Here is a 24,139-nt window from a genome sequence, read left to right as displayed (position 1 = left end):
CCTCAGACTTCACAGCCTCATTCCTCTGAATCGTGGCTTCTCTAATCATTGACAAGCCAATTTTCTTAATTATCCTGGATTGGAGAACACACATAATGAATTAGTAGGTCTAAACTAATTAGGGCCAATTTAGATCAGTGAGGGAGGATAGAAAGCCACTGTCTTCTATTTGTCACTTTTATTATATTAGTATTCTTTATTGGAGAAGAGCAAGATAAAGCAATCCTGAGGCAATGAAACACAAGGACACTTCCCTCTCCAGGCGAAATCCAATAATTAGGTTACCACCTTTGAGTCGCGCACATGGCCATTGCGATTCAATTCCGTTACCGTGGTGACAGTGACAACAGCAGTTGATTAGAATTGAATTAATGCGCCGTCTTCCCAATGCAGAGGATGAGTAATACAGACACACGCCGCGCTAAGCAACAGGACGAGAAGCGAGATGAACAGAAATATTCTGGCTCCAGGCACAACCCTCATCCCATTAGCAGCACAAAGCCCAACACAAATTTGATTCAGGGAAGGGAAGGACTGACTCTTGTTTTCATGATTCTATTATACGTTAATTTCTTAGACTACGTCTTTTTTCTTGCCAGTAGATTATAGCTCAGTCATTTGGGGATGAGGAAAGCTCCTTACATATCTCAGGAGTCATAATTACCCCCTTCATTAAAAGAAAGCCGATCCCTTCATTACAAATACAGAGTTCATTCTTTGATTTCGCACTCTAATAATCCTGATGATTCTGGATGACAAAGATGCTAATGTTTTTCCCTCGATGGTAAAGCCCCACTTGTGTTCATGACATGAATGTTGCCTGTACATTTCTTTAAACATAAACATTGACTTCAAAGAAGTCTATGGTTACTGAAAAATATACCATGTGTTTGCATGGGTCACAGTGGAACTGTATGTAAGCCACTGCAATATGTATGTCTGAAGCCAATGAATGGTGGTGTTCTTACCACCAATTTTAGCAACACGCACACACAGACTAATGTAAAAGAAATAAAAATACATAAAATACATCAGAGACACATTTCTACAGGTCATGCAATTCATGACAATGCTAGCTGCACTGAGACCACAAACAATTTAGCAATTTATTTTTTAGAACTTTGCTTACGCTGCTGCATGTCCTCAATGCAATCTTTCTATGTCATCATCAAATACTCTTAATAAATGTTCCTTAAAAACCTAGTACACATTTCACATTCTCCTGAAGGAAGGTAACCTTATACTGGGTGACTTACACAACTTATGTCTGCACATTATCCTTTTTTCACAGTTCAATATTTCACATGATTCAAGTTATTCCGGTAAAGCAACTTTCTCAGTGCTACCTACGCACCCAGGACTTGAATTCAATCTATATGCTTAACCGCTGGTCCCCACTGCAGCCTTGCAGTGAACATTAAACAATAGAGGACTGGCTCCCGTAGCATATTCATCAGAAGTTTTACAGTACAAAAGGGTCCGAGCCCTGAGCAGTGTATAAATGTTGGCCCCAAAGGCCCTCCTCTCTCTCTCTTACATGGTAATCCCTCACAGTGCCACATTTAGAAATGCATTTCAGTCAGCTTTTCATTCACACTTAGAAGAACACAGAGCTTTGCCACTGTTCTAAAATAAATCAGTTCAGCGGAAATTCAAAGCAAGACAACAAAAACCTGTTAATTGAAGCTTCCGATTAAAGCCTGTTCTCATTCACCACCCTTCATCTCACTTCAAAGATCTCAGATGGAGGGAGCTGCATGTGAACTGTCTTCACAAACAACCAGTTTAGGCAAATGATAATATTTCGGGGCTGCATGTGGGGAGAGGGGGGCCAAAACAGGGTCAGATTGGAACAATTTTAGAGAAACAGCACAGCTCCCAGCAATTCATCTGAACGTCACTGTTTGCCCCGAGCATTCAGAATTTTTTATTTCATATTTAATCTAAGCAGCATCACCAAGGTCTAATTCTGAATAATGGCATGCAAGGACATCTACAGGACTGCAAACATGCAGTGAAATGGAGAAACAGTGAAAATGGCACGCAGAAAATGCTAATATGCTTAACATGGTTTATGTAATGACAACAGGCCTAATTGCCTCTTGTTTCATGCATACTATTCCTCAGTGATAACTTGGAGGTTGAAGTGTCGTTCCCTCAGTGGAAATACAAAGAGATTAAAAAGTCACTTCGGTACAATACATGGCCCTTTCCTCCTTTTGTTCTTAGCTTTGCCTTTACACTTTCACAAATGTATTCAGGGAGGCATTCCAGCTAACACATTTTAAGCAGTGTTTTTGGATAATTACTCATTTTTATAATATTTGAATCTTGCAACTATAAAGAAAGTGTGAATAAACTTTCAGGACAATATGTACTGAATCGGTCAAGCTTTGGTAATGCACCAGTGCAAGCATGTTGCAACCTCTGTATAATGACTCAGAGGCATAGACTGATTTCTCAAGATGAGAGGTAACTGCAGACAGCCTAGGAAAAGCTGTCAATGCTGCCTAGGTACAATATGGATGATGAATTTCACTTAATCAGAAAAAGGGTCTGGCAGCAAAAGTGTGTATCAATGAGCAAAGGTCAAGAGAGAAGAGACCACACTCATTGAAGGTCCAGACGGAAGCACAGTTGGCATGCAGCATGCCAAAACTGTGAATTCTTGACATGGTCATCATTACAGCTCCCTGAGTGAGAGACACTCTCTCACCACAAACTCAATGAATTTGTTTTGCTATCTGAAAAGGAACGCGCAGCACATAATTACATGCACCACGGCTCACACAGGCAATGTCATGGGGTTATTTTGCTACAGCCTATTTGAGTAAAATTTGCAACATTCATTTACAGATATTTTTTCCATTTACATACGGCCGTAAGGAACATAAGGACAATGTTGCCAACAACCCCCCCCCCCCCCCCCCCCCCCCCACCTAAACAGCACAGAGCCACAACAGGTGGTAGCGCCCCTCTAGTGTCAGACTCTGAGCGCCTGCAGCCTTGAATTAAAAACAGCAGTGCCCAGCAGCATGCCTGAATGCGTAAATCAAATGAGGCGATGAGCTCTGTGATCGGCTGGCCTGGCGGGCATGAAGGAGAAGGAAACAGAAGGTACTTCAGGTGATATTGGCTGGGAGGAGCAATGATAAATGGCTGAGGTGCCCCAAATTTAGACTGAGGATTTGAAGGGCCTTCTCTTCAAACTCTCTGTAGTGTTGACTTTAGTCAATCAATACACTAACCATTTGGTTTGACAGCTTCAGCAAGTATCTTCACCAGCTTTTTAATGCAGCACAGTACATTGGAATTAATTATATTTCACAGAGACTTATTTTTTAGGGCAATACAATGCACTCATTAACCAATATTACCATTTAATACACCTGGGAAATTCACCTAATGCTTCTTCCACTAAACAAGGATACATACACTTCTTATATCCGGCATATTTTTATTTTCTGCTCGCTGAATATTTCCCTATGGTTATTGTAAATGACAAAACACAGTAAAGGCAAAAATAAAAAAGATGTTGTTAAAATTGATGGTACATTCTGAATTTTCTCTTCTCACAAGCCAAACTAAAACATCTGTACACACGATAAACAGGATATGATGCAACTCAAGAGGTTTACTGGAAAAGTAATCAGATACAGCACTGAAATGCATTACTTTGCAGAGTCTGTAACCAGTATTTGAGTCGCATTTGATTAGACAGGTCCATCTACCAACAGCAGGTATTCCTCTATAGCCTGAAATTGAAACTACCAAGAAACTATGTTCATTTTTTTCAACTCAGGAAAAGGAAAACTAACCATGAACTTCTGGTTCTGGTTTGTGGTCCTCTCCTTAGATGTCTGCATCCTGCCCCAAACCCAACAGGCCTAAAGGTATTCTGTAATCGGGCTGGGTATCTGGCCTATTTTTAGCTCTGTGGCATCGGGTCAGATCAGGCATGGGCCCGTTGCCCACCCACAAGTTTAGAAATACTAGCGTAGCAACACTTCTGCCAGCTGTTCATGATTGACAACAATGGCACAAAGCTTCCAGTTTTTGTAGAGAACTGTTATGCACAACTAGCAAATTAAAGCAGCACAGGAGTGATAATCGTATTAATGTAACGTTTACCAGTAGGAAAAATAAGTTTGACGGTTCAAATATAGTTGTTTTAATTTGCTAGTTGAGCATAATGGCAGTACACTACAAAAACTAGAAGCTTTGCTTTGTGCCATTTTTGCCACGCGTTAATAGCTGGTGGTTGCTCCCCCTGTTCCGCAATTACAAGCACCTTCACTAGCAGCTTCCCTTGCCATGCGGAACAACTGTGTTATTTTCTATTGAGCCGTATGGCCTTGTTGGCTTGTTATTTCAGTGACTGGGCTCTACTGGGTTCGGGCTCAAAATCTGGCTAAAGCTTGTCGGGGTGGTTCAGATTGGGCTGCGAAGATGTCAGGCTTAGGCGGGCTAGGGCCTCATTTCTAGCTCAATGCCAGACCTCCACCTCTCCTCCCTTAAACATTTTGTTAAAAGCAGCCATTCTCTCCGTCGCCATTTGAAAAGCTTGTTTGGAACTTTTCCTCCAGCTAATGACTAGCTCATCGCTGCACAAGAGAGACCGCTAATGCTGTCTCACAATTCTGTCTCGCAACTACAGGTGAAATAATTGGACTCCGCTGTCTGACAAATGCTAGCTGAAGGGAAGGTACAGCTCTATTAAGCTGTAATGACTTGAAAGAAATGGTGGGACAGAACTTGGCTAATTCAGATTTTAATCAGCATGCTGTGAGGAGGTAGAAATGCTGAAAGCCCTTTAAAGCTGCTAATAATTTGTTCGACTGAAGGTCTCTTTTACTGACCTTTCAAACTAAGTGTAACAAACTTTGCCAATAAATACTGGCCAATTGAACATACTTTTGTGAAAGGGCTCCTCTTCTCTTATTTCTTAAAAGGACTTTCCTAACATTTAATTGCCTTTTTCAAATGACTGAAGTGACACAAAATTACAGAAATCTTATTTCTACACACTGTCAAAGCAAAGAAAATAGCATACATGATCTCCAGAATAAATTATCCATGCTAAAGCAAAATGAGACAATAATATTTTTTTTCCTTCAAAATATATGAAATGTATGTTTTATCTTTCAAATTTGGACCTTCAAAAACAATATCATGCCAAATATAAACATGCAATTAATATTTAGAGAATAATTCTCAGTAATTCATAGAAATGTACAGGGTGTATGTTCTGCACAGCTAAAACAAAAAGAAGGGCATATTCGCTCTTCTGTAGCAAGATATTCGAAGTCTCTTTTGTTTCTGTAGAAGACAATTTTTTTTTTGTTTTGGCTAAACCAATCACCACCCTCAATCCATCTGTGAAGGTTTTCACTTCAGTTTCCTCAGTATCGTGACCAAACAACGGCACTGTAAATGAAATGTACCACCATGGCTAAAATGAACATGGGACCCAGAAACAAATCTAAACCACTCCCACTGGTGGTATCATCCAATCAATAGTAGCATCCAGCGCTAAAGAACAATTTCAGACCAATCTTCATTAGTTTTACGGTACCTGCATTTCCACCAACAATATATTAATCAGAAAATGCATCATATATTGTAATTCTAACATCTGCTCAGTTCCCTTACACCCCATAATAAAAAGAACAAGCTTCCTAAATTATCAATGGTAGCAGTTCACCTATTATAATATCCCAAACACGACTCCAGCACATGATTTTGTCCTTTACTTACTCTGTAATCCCTATGGCTTACGGTGTGCTTTTCTATCATTGTTAGAAGTGGTACTTACCCTGTAAAGACCCCCCAGAGCATTAGATATAGCAGTGTTTCAGAATGTTAATAACCACCCTACCATTTGATTTGTTGTCATAGCACTGGAAAAGTGTGCGCATACAAATGAACAGAGGTTGGCATCAAGCTCCTTCGGCTGATGACACATAATGCACCCATCCTGGGGTAGAAGTCTGTATTTAGGCTTCACACTTTGACTCACACTTTCAGCGGTACAGTGTGTTCTGTTAACAGTAGACTGTCTTCTAGACTTGCCTTTATATGCTCACAGCATGTGTGCAGAACAAGAACTTCCAACCAAGTCACAGATTTGGTTTGAGAAAGAACCCTTGTTTGAAATTATATTAAATAAGTACAATAATATTTAACCTTATTTGAGTCAAACACATTTTATGTGTGGTACTTTGTAAAATATGAATGTAAGAAGCCACTAGCTGGTGCAGACATGGGCAGAACAGAGGTTCTGAAACTATCAAAGGGTTCTACGGGAAGTGCTTGCCTGTCATTCGCAGATCTACCAATGGTTTGTCACATTCTTGTAGTGGAAAAATAGTTCAAACACGAAATATACATTTAAATCATAACTAAAGGTCTTAAAAGTCACTTTGTTCACTCTTTCTCAACAGACAGTGCCAGCCCTGGCTTGACATAATAAGTGACAGTTAAATGCATACTTACAGCCCTCGTAGATGTCTGTGGGGATGTGGACGGCTGTGTGGTTGTATGATATTTGGCGCCTAAAGGCTGGGTCCTCCTTAAAAACTGGAGTGATCCGGTTCTTCCGGCCATCTGTTTCATTGAGCTGCAGGTTAGAGCAGTAAGGTGTTGGATGCCAGTCGTGTGCAATTCAGTTAAATTGAGCATGATTTCATTCCATCTAAACAGGCACTAGTTTTTGAATTAAAAAAAATTTTAATTGACAATTTCCCCCATGAATTATTAATGTTGGTGATAATTAAATGTTTTATAATGACATTCCTCATGACCCATTATTACTACATAAGGGAATAAATTAAACGATGAATTTGGATATGCCGCAAGACTTTTTTTCAATCAGGCGTTGGGAAAACAAACTCACACATTAACATACAAATGAGGCAGTGGCTGAGAAGCTCTGAACTCTGCAACAGCGCAAGCCCTGATGTACTTAACATGGCGCTCCACCATCTTATGACTTACAGCTAAATTACTCCAACCGGGTGAATGCAGAGCTGGGTGCGGTGAGGTTACTGGAGGTGAAGGCAATGATGAGAATTGAACAGCCCGCAGAATAACACACGGTCTGGAAGCTAGCTTGCCAGGCTCCAGTGTGGCAGTAAAATAATAGGGTCTCAATGTGAATATCACCAACAAATGAGAGAGTGAGAAGACTTCTGCTCAGCTGGACTAATTGATACAGTTTCACAATAAATTCTGCAGATAAGAATTTTAGAAATTCTGTGTCTGAATTTTTCCAACATGCGCCGAAAGAGAACCCGAAAAGAGTGGCGAGCTGTAAGATGTCCGCTCATTGTTATGACTGGTACGAGCACAATTCTTCAGACAGCTCCACTGACAAATAGAAGCAGTCCTGAGCCAGTCAGCTATAACAAACCTGAAATTTGCATGCAGGGAACTCAAGCAGTTGAATATATCAGGGATTTGTGGGGTGGAATTAGACACTGATCCTCCCTCTCACCTCCATCAGACAGAAGAGCAGCTATGGGACACCGAAAGCACTTAAGCAGTAGAGGCAACACAGTGCAATACAACAGAATGCGTGATCTCTTCCCAGAATGAATTGGACTCGGTTTCTCAAGGCCTTTAACAAACTGCAATCAAAATTCGAAGCCAGAAGAAACAAAGTCACATGGGAAGGACTGATCATACATTTGCATTAGTTAATTTAAACTCAGCAGAATCTACAGTGGATCTCAGCACTTCCATTCGTTTCCTCATAAAAAGCCAGTCAAAACTCAAGAGATATCTGCCTAATCACATACTCCAGTCACATTTGAAAAAAGTTTTTAAAATTAATTAGACTCAAACATTGTCTGTTTCACACAATAACGGTGTGTGTTGGTGCTTGTGAGTGTGGCTAGATTTCAGTTTAATTGCATTTATTATAATTGATTGCAATCTTAATCAAGAGTTAATCACACTTAAATTTAAGTGAGTCCTTAAAAGAAACAAAATTCAACAAAGGGAAGGATGGAAACCCTTTCAGAAGGCCCAGTGCCACAGCTATGTCAAGCACAGAAACTACTTCTGAAATATGGACAGAAGGACCTTGTGTGAAGGGCCCATTTCTGACAGTCAGGCCTGCAGACTCTCACTAATGACAGATTCTGACAGTGAAGAGTACCTCTCTGTTACCTGGCAGCCTCTGCTGCCCAACAAGTGTCCCCATCAATAACTGAGACTGGAAGACAGAGCCTGAGACCCTGAATGAAGTCCACAAATTTACCCACTAATAAGAACATTAGAATATTAGAAAAAAAACAGACTCAAGTAGTTTTAACTGTATATTCCATTGCTTTGTATATGATCTTCTACCTCTGTGTAAGTGGTGGCAGGTAATCTAGTGCAAGAATTATAAGCAGACATCAATGGATGAGAAATAATTTTTCAAGCCGCAAAAACTGATGAACTACTAGATGATGAAGTCATGCTGAACTCAGAATTGGAAACTTTGCTTTCAGATGTTTTTTTAACCCCATTTCCTGTGCATTTCCATGCAACTCCGCTCAAGTGGATTAGCGATTTGAACTGCAATTCAATAATGCAATTCTAATGCAGCGTATGTGTGTTCGTGTACACATGCAAACATGTAATTCTACATCAGGGGAATAGTCAGAGATGGTGTGACACGGGCCATTGCTCCTGCATCCTTCATGTGAATGGACGGAAACCCTCCCCAGCTAACCAATCTCATGTGTCAATTAGAGGTGCGAGCCACATAGCACACGGTTCTGCAGGCAGGCCCCAATTAGAGGCTGATGAATAAGTGTGAACTTCTACTTCTTCTTGCTACAACTGGTTGAAATGACTGTCTAGGAGTGAAATGGTGAAGCTCCACAGAGTGTATTCATACCCCTGGCCCACAATGTTTCACACTCGTAACAGGTGATCACTGGTCTTTAATACTGACCTGTTTATAACTGCGCCACAGTTCCACAGTTAATAGAACAACTGTAAATTCCATCATAATAAACACTGTAATATGACATATAATTGGCTTCCTTTTGCTTACCTTGTCTTTTGAGTTGTAATACACAATTTCATCATCCTGCAAGGACAGATACAAGATTAATTAGTATACTGGCATCATACAGGCTAAACCTCCTCTACGGGCAAAAGGCTCTTTGAATAATTATTACTTTGCAACAAAGTGATTCTTCAATAAATGCAGTTTGTAAATAATTGTATATGGTCAGGTAAGTTAAGTCGTTTAAAAAAGGCACAGAATGACTTTTATTGGACAAGCTAAATGAATTGGCCTGAAGAAGCTGAATGAAAAATGCTTTGTTCCCTGGGTGTGAAACCAGCGAATTTGGGGGAGAATGCTCACATATTTAAAACAAGGGGCCTTTGTCAAAAGCACAGTCCTCCCACACTGGGAGCGTGCTGTCACAGTGAGCGCGGGTAAGGTGCTAACAAGCGCGCTGAGGCTCTGACATATGGAGGCCCTGGAGACACGGTGACGGATCACTGCATATCCCACCAGTCCTGCTGCTCCAGCTCTGCAGTATCACATTACCACAAACACAAGGGCACCTGGGTCCTGGCTAATGTGAGCTACACCTGTAAACGATGGCCAATTAACGCAGTCTAAGTGATGATATACACACCTGCACCGTTTCTATCTGCTTTCCAAATGAGGACATCACATGATATGTGGGCCATGACTTAGTTTGGTTGCATAATATATGTTTAATAGCCCAATATAGCTGGAAAAACAGTATACATGTCAACACCTGAGATGAAAAGAGTAAAATTTAAATAGTTAGAAAATGAAGGATATGAAAAAAAAGCTTTTTTCTCCCAAATATGGAATGCCCAATCATTTTTTAAAATCAGAACTGTAGATCTGAGGGAGAGCAGACAAGAATTTGCTTTACTCCAAAGCACATGATGACAACCGTTGCTTCTTATCACAGCGCTGTTTGCAAGGGTAACACAGACAATAGCTGGGGAAGATGCTTTCTGTTCAGGTCAACAGGGGAACTTGCAGGTGCTCAATCAACCAGAGAAGGCACACAGCGAGACATGAACAGCTCTGCTAGTTAAAACCCTCCCATCACTTTGCGATGCTAGAACCAATTCTGCATTTTCTAGCTGGGCTGCTTGCTACGGCAAGATTTTATGGAGACCATGGGGCTCAAGCAAGCACTAGAACAGTGCCTTAAACAGGACAATCCAACAAGCAGTCCAAATTTGGACATTTTAAGGGCATTGAAATAATTACATTTTAAGGGCATTTGAATAATTTCTAGGAATTTTACCCTTGGTTTGAGAAAAAAGGAAGAACCCATAGCCAATTCCCTCCAAATGCTGACTTGTATGAATTGTAAATTTGAGCCACGAGGAAAACGATCATGCTTGATAATGGCCACAGGGGTATTCCAGGCATATTACTTATCTGCTACCTCCTGGCAGTGCCATCATACTTTTGAGATGGTGGTAGATGGTTGTTAGCCAGGGCTGTAAGAAGTGCACAAGCTCATTAGAGACAAGACCAGGAAATGGCTTGCTCCACAGATGGAGTCATTAAAACTGACAAATGACAGTGTGCCTGGGAGTGGAAGCTCCACCCAGTGCCACAAGCCTGTTGACCAGACATTCATGGTATGAGATTGGGAGGGGAGCTTGAGGGGTAGGTGGGCGGTTGGGAAGGGGGCAGCTTGACCTCCTCACAGACATGTGGCGCGTGTGGGCGGTGAAATTTAATACATTGCCCGCGCTCTTAAAGGCTATTAAGAGTGTGTCGAGGACACAGGCCAAGTTCACCCAGGGTTACGCTGGTGGAAATCCAGAAGCTGGCTTGAACGGACCAAAGTCGGCACAACTGCACAAAGGAAGGGAAAGAATGCTTTCCCACAAAGACTTTGATCTTTGAGATGCCACAGACTGTAATGCCAGCACAGTAAAAAGACCAGATTTCCTCAGAGACCCTAATGATAAGGACTGCAAAAACCCCAATAAGCCGGACTATCCTCTGGAGTCTCCGAGTCTCTTTTCAAGAGCACATGACAGGCTGAAGAATAAATAACCTGGATGGCACTCATGTGGTACGTCCAGAAATAGGCCACACAAATGTCTACCTTAGATGCATGCCCCCTGGATACTATATTTACCGATCAGGTTTTTAATAATGCAACTGCAGCAGGACCATAGCAAAACTAAGCCAAGGAGATTCAGTTACAAGCAGAATGCGTAAACACATAGGCTAACTTCGTCACAGCCTGAAAACCAACCAGGTTTTACAACTAACCTACTTGCTGTTCATCTAAACAGCAACATAAAGCATAGAAGTATAGCCCCAAAGATAAGCTTAAAAATATGGGATAACTCACAGTATTTGTACATTTAGTACAGCTTTTATCAAGAGAAGAGAAAAAAAAAGAAAATGTCTGTAAAACACAAGGTGTCATGGTAAGTGGAGGCCTTCGTTTTTGCTTATTTAAACTTAAAACGGCTGGTCAAATAACCCAGGTGATTATAGACACTTAACAGGAACTTTTAAGGTCAGGGCATATGGGGGAAATTCAACTGAATTGCGGGCCTCCTCTTCCAAAATGCCATCAGGACGTGGAGGTGTAATTTGCTCTGCTCTGCTCTGCATCTGAAGAGAGTGTCTTAAGAAAAATTCTCCGGTGCAAAAAATATTTTGTGGCCACATTTCTCATCTTTTAAAAGTGGCCCTTTTCTTGCTACTATAAAAATGAGACAAAAATATAAAAATATTTGTCACCTTCCCATTCACATTTTGATTCACATTTTGATCTTCCATATAAAGGGTTATTGCCAAGAGGCAGCCAGACATTAAGGCACAAGGTGATATATCAATCTGTTTTAATTCTGGCTTAATTGGTCTCAACTACTACCGGCAATATTGACTTGTTTCAAAGCATGTAGAGGCCATTTACATTGGTGACCCATCTATGGAGAAAATTATCTTAACTAACCAAGCATCACAACGCAATCAAACATCACATTAAAGTGAGCGGAGCGACATGCTTCACAAACTAGCAGAAATGAATTTCTCTCCAGCACCTTTTATTTCATACCAGATTCGTCAAAATCAAATGTGTGAGGTTGCATCAATTAAGAAACTTATAACACAGAAAACCCATTACAAGCTGAACTGAAGTCTATACTCATGCTCTATTAAAGTGAATGGGGTATTGAGAAAAGTGATGGAAAAGCCCATCACAAGGAAGTCAAACAGTACATTTTTGCTTTGTATTTAATGGTGGTCCAGTTTCAGGGTTCTCATTTATGATCTCTAAATATAATTTAATAAACAATTTATGAATACATTCAAATGAGGCAATTCATATCCTTAATATGCAGTTAGGAATGTTTGGTCAATTTTTATACTTATCCACCACAATATAAAGAAAAGTAGATTGGCAATCTGTTGCAACCTAACTTTATATTTGAATCATTGCTGATATAGGGACTTGATTCAAAATCTGTTTATTAAACATCAGAAGGTAAAACGAAATAACTCGACGGGATGACTTTATTCAGGAATAATGTAGCATTAACTCCTTATTTAAATGAGACTTGGAACAGACCACTGGCTTCCTGGGTAATTTAGGCCTTTTTCACTCCTCCACCAGGGAGAGTATGTATGAGTTACTTCATATCCTGTTAATAAACAGTTCCATCCCAATCTAGCCATTTAAACAGCATATTAGTGATGAACACATTAAGATTCAACTACCAAGTATTCTGAACTTGAGGAATTTTAAAATTCTGACCCAAGAAGAAGAAGTAGGGTCAAAAACAAATCTGTAATACATCCTAATTTTCAGAAAGCAGAGCCTGGCTCCTCACCAAACATGTCTCCCTGTAATCCCACAGAGAATACATATACATTAAATGGTAAATGGACATTATTTGGCTATATTACCCTTATTATTTAATCAAATGCACATCACCACATACATACATTTAGAGATAGGATAGCTAAACCAAATGAATATGCATAAAACATCAAGACTAGGGCTACCTGTCCCGAATGTGTAAAGTCCAGCTATTGGGCAAAGAGGATAGACAATTAACTGAGTCATTGTGTTGTGAGAGGTGGCAATCAAACAGTTTTTTGGTTATTGTGAGCATTTTCTTTTTCACAATATAAAGTCTTCACTTGTGAAATAAACCCACTTCTCATGATTATTCAGTCCTTATTCCCATTAGAATTTAATCCATTACACTACAGTTCTGTGTCAACTGTGTGTGTATGTGTATGTGTGTGTGAGAGAGTTTGTGCGTGTGTAAGCTAGCTTGATTTAAAATAATAATAATAATAATAATTCCTCAGAGTCTAAATGCAGTAAACCATGAATCGGGTCCACTAAGCATGCAATAATTATTTAGGAATTATTCAATAATTATGTAAAAATACATCAGAATTTCACAGTAATAAGTAAACAGCCTTTTGCAGTTCTGGAAGTATAGGATTGTTCTTCCACAGAGCGGACCTGGCTTGGTGCTTCTTGATTAATTGCCAGTCTCATTTCTCACTGCAGGAGCTGAACAGCTAAAACCCTTATACCAAGAACTCTGGAGAGGGTATCCATCACAAAAACTACAGTAGAGTCACTGGAAGTAGAAAAAGAGCCATACAATTTAAATCCCCTAATGGCAACATGCACTTCAGACAAATGAGTCCTCATTTGCTTTATCACTCCAATCTAATCATGGTACAATCAGCACATATTTATTCCCATGGTAACAAAGTTTGGGTAGTCTGATAATGTGCAAGTCAGTACATTGCCTTGCAGTAATACCATCTATATATATCAAGATGACTCAAATGTCAGACTATTTTGCCGACACCATTAGCAATGTTACAGTAAGTACATTTCAGCATATTAATAGAGGAGAATAAATAGCATCCACCGCTTACCGCAAACTCGTTTTTCCACTGGTGCCCCATCTGGAAGTCCTCTGCTGCTGTTGCCAGAGTCTTTAAAAAAACAGAAATAGACAAAAACCATTATTTCAACATTGTGTAAATGTTACCTGCCCATTAGGAGATTTTCCATGGCAAATGAAAAGGCCCTTACGTACAGGAGTTCTACATATCGGTTGATGTGTGCACTTATCATGTGCATATCAACCTATATGCTGGTATTAAACTATATAACCCCAGGGGAAGGACTCATGCACAGTTTTCAGTACATCATCAGAAGTGCTATTCCATCTCCAATGGAGATGGAAGAGCAGGAATTAAGCCGGTATGCCTATTACTCAAAATAGAAATGTAAGATTAGTATTATCGTTAGGAAATGCTTTATCTCAATCACGTACCCTGAAGAGAGAAATGAGGACAGCATGATATGCGAGGCAGTAGTGAAATTCTGTCAAATACAGATTCTCAATTTTCCTACTCCTCTCTGAAGATTCGCTCTAATGACTTTGTTAATAGCGACATAATGGGGGATATCTTTTAATCTCTTCTGATTGCGAAATCGCCTGTAATACAAATTTCCCCAGGGAAATGTGAAATTTCATTTCTGCACATTCCTCCCCATAAACAAGAGTCTTCTGCTCCACCTGCAAATTACATCTGGTGAAAAAAATAGCTGATCATCCAAGCAAAATTGATAATCCTGGAACAATATATGGGTGATCTTGTATTGCAATGCATGTAGCAGAAATTTAATAGGAACAGTAAATAATCTTCAAATTCCCATGGCCGCATGCTAACATGATATGGAGTCTATGAAGGAGGCTAAATGACTTATTAGACATACTTTCTATATTTAGAGATGAGCATTTCAGCACATATAACCAGAATGAAAAAGGTATTTTCTGTCTTTTTGACACCACGAATGTATCATTTCATGTGCAATGGCTCACTGATACAGCTTTGACTCACTGATACATCAAAAATTATGGGCATTAATATGGAGTTGGTCCACCCTTCGCTGCTATAACAACCTCCATTCTTCTGTGCAGGCCAGTCAAGTTTTTCCACACCATTCTCTGCAAAACCATTTCTATATGGACCTCGCTATGTGCCCGGGGGTATTGTCATGCTGAAATAGGTAAAGAACTTTCCCCAGACTGTTGCACAGAAAGCACAGAAATGTCTAGAATGTGATTGCATGCTGTAGTAGTGAGATTTTCCTTCACTGGAACTAAGGGGCCTAGCCCAAACCATGAAAAGCATTCCCAGACCAAGGGGTGTCCAGACCCCTTTTGGTCATTTCGTGTATGTCAAGGACACCAGAAAAAGGCTTCATCTTAACAATAACATCAACTAATTTTTCAGCAGAGACCACTTCAAATAATTAAAAAGGGGGAATCATAATCACTGGGATTGTCACGTCTTGAGCAGCAGGGGTAATCTGCATTCTGATATTTAATACCTTGTTAACAAGCTTAAGAATTATCCACATTTCTCATGAGGGTTCAATAGTACTATATAAAGGAAAATGCCCAATGCACTCCAAGCCAGCGAAATAAAAGAGGACTAAATAGGTGCTCAACAGCTAGTGCAGTCAAACTATAGAGAAGGACTTACTCGAGAAACTCCATGGGGACAAGCCCAGAATAAGGAACACATGAGCCCAGAGAAAAAGACAATGTTTAATGAACAGGGGAGACTGATGTGTCGACGTCTACAACGTCTACCTCAGAGTCGAAATGTCAGTCTCCCCTGTTCATTAAACAGTGTCTTTTGCTCTGAGATCAGTGTGTTACAGCATGCCTTTTTTTCAGGCTATCCCCTGTGAAGCTGTCTGGGAGAGGGGACCTTCTATATAGGCTCAATATTAATACCTTGTGTCCTGAATGCCAACTTACTATGCCACTCTGTGTAACAGTGCTGTAATGTAAACTTCAAGTGTGTATAGCAAATTACAGGGCAATCTGACCATTACATTACCAGATATGTCAGCCATGGAGGAACAGATACACAGACAGAGGGACGGACATCATTACAACCTCCTTGGCATAGGTAAATGCATATTTATTAATTTTTTTTAACATGTTATTTAACATTCTTGGTGACACTTTCAGGGTGGAATCCTCATTGTCAACGGTGCTGAGGTACAATAAAACCACAAAAGAAATCATAAAAAAAAGAAATGAGAAAAAACAGAAGAAATAATAACAAGCATCAACTGAAATGGTTACAATCCAAATTAACCAGGGTCACGATCAAAGATCAAGATTTTTCTAGCCTTACAAAGGAATGCAATTTCAATATGTTTGCAGTATAGCATCAGATAAGATGATCTCATGTTCAACGTAGAGCTTACTCCGAGGAAGGCCTTATAATGTATGTAGTAGAATCTTTATTGTTGGAGTGCCAGGTTTCCTTCCATTTTGGGAATATACTGTAGAACATAGTGCTAATAAAGCCATAGCCCGGAGGCCTGGAGTCGTTTGGTAGCCACTGCTGATGCTGGTACTGTGATGGTGAAAGTGTGAAGACAGGTGACAAAGTTCCATGCAGAAGTGATTTGTCGAGCCTCTTTTGTATTACAGGTGTTTTTCAGATGCCCTCAGGCTGTTCAGTATGCAAAGATAGCATAACAAGGCACAACATGCAGAATGTTTGCACACAGTGACGGTTTTAAAGATGTGTGGTAAAGGCTGACAGAGCCTGTACCCGTTGCCCTAAATATCCTAAAAAATGCCATGGATAATTTCAAAGTTTGCATGAAAACCTGACATAAAGGATATCATGTGAAATAGCCATGCTCAATATAAATGTTTCTTTGTTTAATTTGCTTTACAATTCGGTATTCCTTGACATAAATACAGGTATTTGATATATGCCCACAACACACTATAAATTAAGGCATGTACAGTATTGTTGTTTAAAATGACAGTAGATGAATTATTGGGAGTGAATTTATTATATCTTTGCATTGAACAGTAGCAGCAGACAGCTGCCTCTGATGTTCAGTAACATGGCCCTGGAAGAAGCCTGGGGGTCATCACAGTGGAGATTCCAGGCATACCCCCAGGCCCAGTCACACCAGGCCATCCTCCCCTTAAATAAACAGAGTGGACGCAGACCCCGTGGGGCGGAGTGACTCCTGTCGGCTCCTTCTCATCAGGAGCAGGGCGGGGTCAAGCAATTCAGGGCCTGACACTATTTTTAGCCCTGACAGCGAAGTGAGGACCCCCCACCCCCCCTACCTCTCCCCTGCCTGAACTACACAGCTACACACAGGGCAGCTGCTGAGAGACAGACAGACAGCCCTACTGCTGAGTGCGGCACCTGTGGCCTTGCTGATCCCCCCCCCCACCCCACCCCCCCCACCAAAGTCCCAGCCTCCATGCCGTACGGGCTGTGAGTTACTAAAAATACACCAGGGTCCAGCTGTCCACAAAGCCCCTGACCAGCACTCACTCACTCACTCACTCTCTCTCTCACTCTCCCTCTTTCTCTCAGTTAAATTAATATTTCCATTATTACCAAAGCATAGTATACAAGTATTAATGTGATACTAAACAAGCACAGTTAACATCTCTATTAGGCAATTATTGATCATTCACTGAAATCAGGAAAAACAAAATAAAAATAAGAAATGTTATTTTGTGCAGTAGAGAAGATGAAACTTCTCGAAAAAAATCAAATTTTTATTTCTTTTAACATTTAGATTTTCACACGTCTCTGAACATTTCGTTTCCATTATTTTTGCGCAGGAGCAAACAGAAACTTGATGTGTGACCAATTAAGCAATACGTTTTAGCTTATTGGTGATTGGATTGCCACACAGAGCCGACCATAGAAACTACTCTCATCTCATCTATCATCCACGGACAGTAATTAATTTTGATCAGCTTGCACACACAACGTTAATTGTACATAACTGAGATGAATGGGATACATTTTATTCATTCGTCCATTTTATACTGGATGTATTTTAATGCCTCCTATGTAAACAGCTTTCTAAGGACCCTCCAATCCTGGGACAATGGCCAAAACGAGTCAAAAAAAAAACGTCTTTCATTCAAAAAGGTCTTTCATTCAGAAACACATCCTGTAAAATATTTCATTTGTTTTCAGCTGGATGATGAGTTTCTTTTGCAGTGTTACATGTCTATTTAAATTGAAACTTGGTTTACATTTACAACGTGACATTAATATCAAAATATTTTCCCCACTTCTCTAAAAATATCACTCTGTGCTTGACTGGCCACTGTAATTTCTCCACTTAGGCGAATATGCATGGTGTTTGTGCAGAAGAAGAAAAAACACGATGTTGCCATAACAACTCCTCTGGCTGTGCCTCATTAAAGTGAGGCTGTTATTAAAAATCCTTCCTCTCGCTGTCACTGAGAGCACAATGGCAGTGCGAAGGGAGTTATGTGACATTACATCTTTACCTTGTCACACACGCTTCTTTGAAGCCGCAGGCACCTTTTCCTTCAGATGTGCATATTTAATTAACAGGTTTTTGTGGCTAGGTTCGAGAGTGTGCTCAGCTCAGACACACTCCAGACTGTTTACTACACAGGCGTGGTACTCATTCCCCATCTCTTAGAACACAGTATGTATCCAAGAGAGAAATGTATGACAAATATTTATAGACACATTCCTGCCCATACCAATATTATAATTACCTGTTTACTTATCCAGAGCAGTTTGAATCACTATCAGTTCTGCGCAGGGTTAGCATACATCCCGTTCAGTCTGGATTGGGCTGTTTGGAGATTGAGACTGTCCATGCCAGTTAGCCATTAATGCGCTGAACCATTACGGATTCTCTATTTCAAATCTAAACATTGTATGAATGTCACATTTTTGTTGTATTCCTTGTTATTTCAGGGACTGTTCAAATTCAGAATACACAGAGGACTGCACTGAGACTGTGCAATGTGCAAATGTCAGAACTTGTAGCATCGTACAGCCACGGGTGCTTTGCAGTGAATACACTAGTGATGGCACTATTACTGGAAATACTATGCTTGTTCAGTTTCCTCTTATATTTCCAGAGGTACTTACTTTAGGTAAAATCATGAGGTAAAAATCATGTCCTGTTAAGTTTATCCACAGCAAAACATTACCACAGGCTTCCCTATGTCAATTTATCAAACTGGTTTGAATAGCCACACTTGGGTTTAATCAAATAGTTCCATTATGATTTCAGAGAATGCTTTAAAGGCCATTCAAAATAGTCTGCCAAGCACTCAGTGCCCCACTTGTATTGTGCTCTCCCAAACACAGCTTGCAGCAAATTGGTCCACGGCCACTTCATTGACTTAAAAAAAAATCTAAATAATGCTCTCATTTCCATTTGCCAGGCATTTTCCTCCCTCTGGATACCGTGAAGCATTTCAAAACTTTTGGAATCTCTCAGCCTCAATTTTTTTCATACAAGGTTTGGATATCAACCCTGACGTGGTTTTAAAGAGAAAAACGGGGGGAAAGAATCAATAAAATTACTTACTCTTTTAGATAAATCAAAATACAGCATTTTCTCTGAAGAGCAAAAACAAAAAGCAATTTCATATATCCACAACACTCTTAAGGAAACACTAAAGAATACATCAACACATTATGCAGCCGGAGTGTGTATTGTCAGCCTTAATATTTGAACGGCTCTAGCTGTGACTTTTGTAAATAGACCTATAACGGTCTGTGGCAGGGTGTCTGGGATATTGTACAGGGGAGGGGTGAGACTGGCGGGAGAGACAGGGAGACTGACATCGATGCTCAGGATGATGGACAGCGGACAAAAACAAGTGGGACTGAGGTCTGGCTGATCCGTGTCGCTGTCCAAACTGATGGAGTTCATTCTTCATCACCACCTCACCTGGACAGCCAATCAAATTACAGAGAGCTGTCATGGGACTCAAGAAAAAAAAATTGCACTGACACAGGAGCTCATGAATAAACCCAAATAAGGAAAAAAAAAAGATTCAAATCACTTTGCGCGCAGGCTCGGATGTCTTTTGGTCTACCAGATTCACAGATGCGAATTCACAATCTTAATGTTGCTTCCTTCTTTGTCTGTGAGTCGAGAAATCACCAGTGTATCAAGTGAAGACAAAATCTACATGGGATGATAAATGTAATGAGAGACCGCAGGAGCAATCTATCATCTTTCCAAATGAAAGAAAATACCTTTCACACCAGTTCCTAATGACTCAACAATTGCCAAAATTGACAATGCGGCAAATGTTTTTGTGACTGCGTTCATATTAAGACATTCATCTTATTCTGGCTGGAAAGTTTAATATGCCAATAGCACCATCAGCTACCTTGTCAGGTGTTCAACCTAAATATCTTTGGACAATATTCCACTCTGTTCCAGTACTAGTGCTAATTACATGTTTTTCTTTCTGATTTCTAGTATCAGACTATCACTGAATTCACATATTTAAAAGATCTAAATATATACAGGGCATCAATCACAACAAATATTCTCACAGGCATCCTAAAAGACATCCATCACATATATTGGAAATGAAAACTGCACAGTACAGTGAATGTACATTTCCTGAATGGTCAGATTGTTACTCGGCATTCTGTTCCATGTTAAAGCCGTCGCGAATTAAGCTCATTGATATTTTTTTGCTGTGGCACAGAGACTACATACTGAACAAAGCCATGTCGGCACAGAGAACAGAAGATGTTTCGTCCTCACGGCGGATTGGTTTATCATTATAGAGCATTCCCAGCAGATTAAGAGTTAATCCACCCATTGAACCAATGATCAAATGCGGGAATAGATACTCCCAAAGCATAATAGTTTGAGCCACTCTGGGTCTCACAGGAAGCATGAGCGATATTTACATACCTGACACTAGGACACATGAGAAAGGAGGCATTTCAAGCACTCATCCACACATTATTGGAACTAAAATGGAAGGCCACAGACAAAACGTTTTGGATGCACATCATTCTTCTCGAAAATACAGCTACAACAATTACCATCCTTAATATTCCACAATTTTAAATTTATACAACTGTAAACATAACTAAGACTATTCAAGTGCAGCAGTAGTGGGAGAGATAAACCTCTCTTCTTGGCGATAGCGATGTCCTGCTGTACTGTGGCCTATAGCGCATTTATCTGATATGCAGATAAATGCATCAGAAGTATGCATGCTGTGCGCTATGCTGTGGACACATGAATGGCACAGTGACTTAAGAGGATCACTTGCTGATTCCAAATTAGAGAGAAAAATGAATGAAATCAGCAGCGTTATTTTGTGTGTGGTTATATATGAGAGATGCACTGTAAGGCAAGGTTTAAGTTTATACCGTTAGTTAGCATGTATGGAATAAGTGGCAAGGAACATTCCTATGAAGCAATCACAACTCACTTCTTCAACAAACTAGGCAAAAATAATGTCCACACAGGACCCTTGAGTCAACTGAGCCGCTTTTCAAAAAGAAACTTTTTTTGTGTACTGCACATGCTACCTGTTATAAATTTCTTGCACATGCCCAAACCAATAGGTATAGATTACATTCTAACCTTCTACTGAGGCAAGTGGGGGATTCTGTGGACACATAAGCTTATTTTCCAGACTGTGGGACGACTGCTACACTTTGCTGAGCGATGTTGGAGCGATGTGCTGTTACAATACTACATAAAACACTACACTACGTAATACTTCTATATCACCATTACACCGCTATATCTTTTACCTCAAATGATTTACTAAACCATAATATATGTGCCCTGTCCCTTTTAAAAGCCTTTTTCCAACAAACGTTTCACTTATTCAGAGAATTAAATCGTTCACAAAAACACAAGCAAGACGTTCACACAGAGCGGAATTTACACTTCATCAAACAATCTATCAAAACCTTACACTTAAGAAAAATGTGTTATTGTGCATCTCCTTGTCTGGCGGAACTTTCCTTTGGTGATGTTGTCTGCTCCTACCACAGCCAACACAGCAGCTGAAAAGCTGTCAGAATATATTGCAGTCTCAGAGGAAGACCAAAGCAGACCCCTTGGAGACTGACATGCAGAGCTGGCCATACTTAAGCTGTCACTGTACCATCAACACCTACAGCAGACAGAAATGCCTATTTACTTTTAATTGGAGCCAGAAGCGGAAACCCCATATGTCTGAAGAACTCAAATGGGTTAAAAATAACTTCATCTGCTTAGTAACAAAAGCTGACCTTTTAAAATAGCATATAATGATTGTTTGCAGGGGTTGAGTCTCACCTGTATAATAGATAGCTTTTTCACAGGAATACATGATTTGATGTAAATGAGTGTTTATGGATTTCTTCCACAATAAGCTGATTTTAATATACAGCAAGAAAATAAAACTGAATCAGTATATGGACCATAAATACTAATAAATTCACAATTTATGCTAGTATACATTTCTTTTCCTATAGATATCTGAAGTGGTGGGGGCAATTCTGTAATCCCGCATTTCAAATGCAGCTTTTTTCACCAGATGAACACCAAGAGGTGGGATTTTAATACCACTTGGGCAAAGGACCAAAAAGAAGATTAAATATGTTCAGTAACGTGAATCAATTTGCCACACACACACATACTCATAGAGATGTGACACAAACCCCTTTTATCACCAAACCACCTGTGAGCATTTCCCATTATGTTTCTGAAGTGCCATTGATTAAATCACGGACTACGTATTTAAAGGAGGTACACATAATTAAACATTTTGAATAAGCATGAATAAGCAAAGCAATAAATATTAAAATATGAACTATTGGTTATGGTTTCTTTTGGTTAGTACACACAAAATGCAATCGAAAGCAAAATGCATGAAATAAATTCAGTTTGATTTTGGGCATACAGAGTTCATCAATATTAATGTTAACATCAATATTACAATACTTTTGCAACAGAGCTATATTTCGGCTGTTTGTGCACATCCTAAACCTGTCATGTGTCATTTTTCAACACCACACTTAAATGAATAAACATCCCCATGCTTCTCGCACCCTGTCTGAACTCCCAGTGAATTTTACGGCTGCTGCTGCCTATTCACTCAGGCGGGAAGGGAGGGACCGAGCCGGCTGTCAATCAGTCCTCCCATGGGGGCTATCCTCAGTGTTACACTGCTGTTTACTACAGCTGTCATCATTCACACTCATAATGTATCACCGCTCCCAAGCTCATACAAGCATGCATTTATTCCTCCATCAGCTTTCCCGAAACACAAGACAATAAAAACCACCACTGCTCAAGCACATGCACCCTTCTATTTGCTTGTCATGCACTGCAGAAATTACTTAAAGATCAAATGGAGACCGGAAGCTAAATCCTATATTAGACACCCGAACAAGCTAATCTTGTTATTAAAAACACAATCGTGTCTACTTCATTTGGTATGTAAGTTAGCATTAGCATTCCATAGAAATAAATCATAGAATGGCTAATCCTTAGCTGACTTTGCTAATCCTATTCCTGAGCATATCTGGAAAAGGAAATAGACCTCACTTTCATTTCACCGTCTTTGCAATAGGAAACACACCCTGGCAGTCAGGATTTAAATCAAGCTGTGGCAGAAGAGAGGACTCGGCCCACAGGGCACGGTCACACAGCCAGCAGCCCGCGGCTGGTGGAGCCGGTCTTTGCGCTTATTAAAGGACTCTCTAGGGGTTCCAAGACCAAATGGAGGGCTGAGGACCAGCTGGCGATCAGGTCCATCCCCTCGCTAAAGCACCAGCGAGCCACAGCCACACAGACATCTGCAGGAGCCACCAAATCCTAACAGCCATGGGAGAGGACAAATTATGCAACACAATATTCTGTCTAGCAGAGATTCTGCCCAATATGGACTCTTGCCCAATATTTATACATGTACCATAGCATGCACGATACACTGTATTTATTGAATTTTTTTTTTAACATACTGTACATATTCTATATCCATTGTTTTGCCCAATTAATCTGAAAACAATATGCCTTGTGTAACTGTATGCAACAAATGAAGGCACATTTAGCTTTTTTCTCATACTTTTAAAGCATCATGTTTTTGGATCTCACTTTCAATTCACTGAAATTAGTTGTGGGAAAATAAAAGAAAATAAAAAAAATCAGTTCCCCAAAATTAATTTTACAAATATCACAAAACAAATAGTGGATATAACAGAGCCTTAAGTCAGAAAACAGTTTTATTTATTTAATTTATTTGA

General features: G+C 40.0%; 1 protein-coding gene across 4 annotated transcripts in view; it reads right to left on the bottom strand.

The window, feature by feature from the left end:
* LOC118232093 (voltage-dependent calcium channel subunit alpha-2/delta-1-like) overlaps window positions 1-24,139 on the bottom strand; it is a 128,971-nt gene that overhangs the window by 66,982 nt on the left and 37,850 nt on the right. For all 4 annotated transcript variants that reach the window (XM_035426710.1, XM_035426707.1, XM_035426708.1 and 1 more), the window contains exons 4-6: window positions 13,937-13,996; window positions 9,050-9,085; window positions 6,496-6,619 (exon numbers count right to left, since the gene is read on the bottom strand). In XM_035426710.1, the coding sequence (XP_035282601.1) occupies window positions 6,496-6,619; window positions 9,050-9,085; window positions 13,937-13,996 (220 nt within the window). The remainder of the gene's footprint in view (window positions 1-6,495; window positions 6,620-9,049; window positions 9,086-13,936; window positions 13,997-24,139) is intronic.

This window comes from Anguilla anguilla, chromosome 7, assembly GCF_013347855.1.
Source record: "Anguilla anguilla isolate fAngAng1 chromosome 7, fAngAng1.pri, whole genome shotgun sequence".
NCBI classification, from domain to species: domain Eukaryota; kingdom Metazoa; phylum Chordata; class Actinopteri; order Anguilliformes; family Anguillidae; genus Anguilla; species Anguilla anguilla.
The sequence above is the reverse complement of the archived record's forward strand: the minus strand, read 5'-3'. Positions and strand labels throughout refer to the sequence as shown.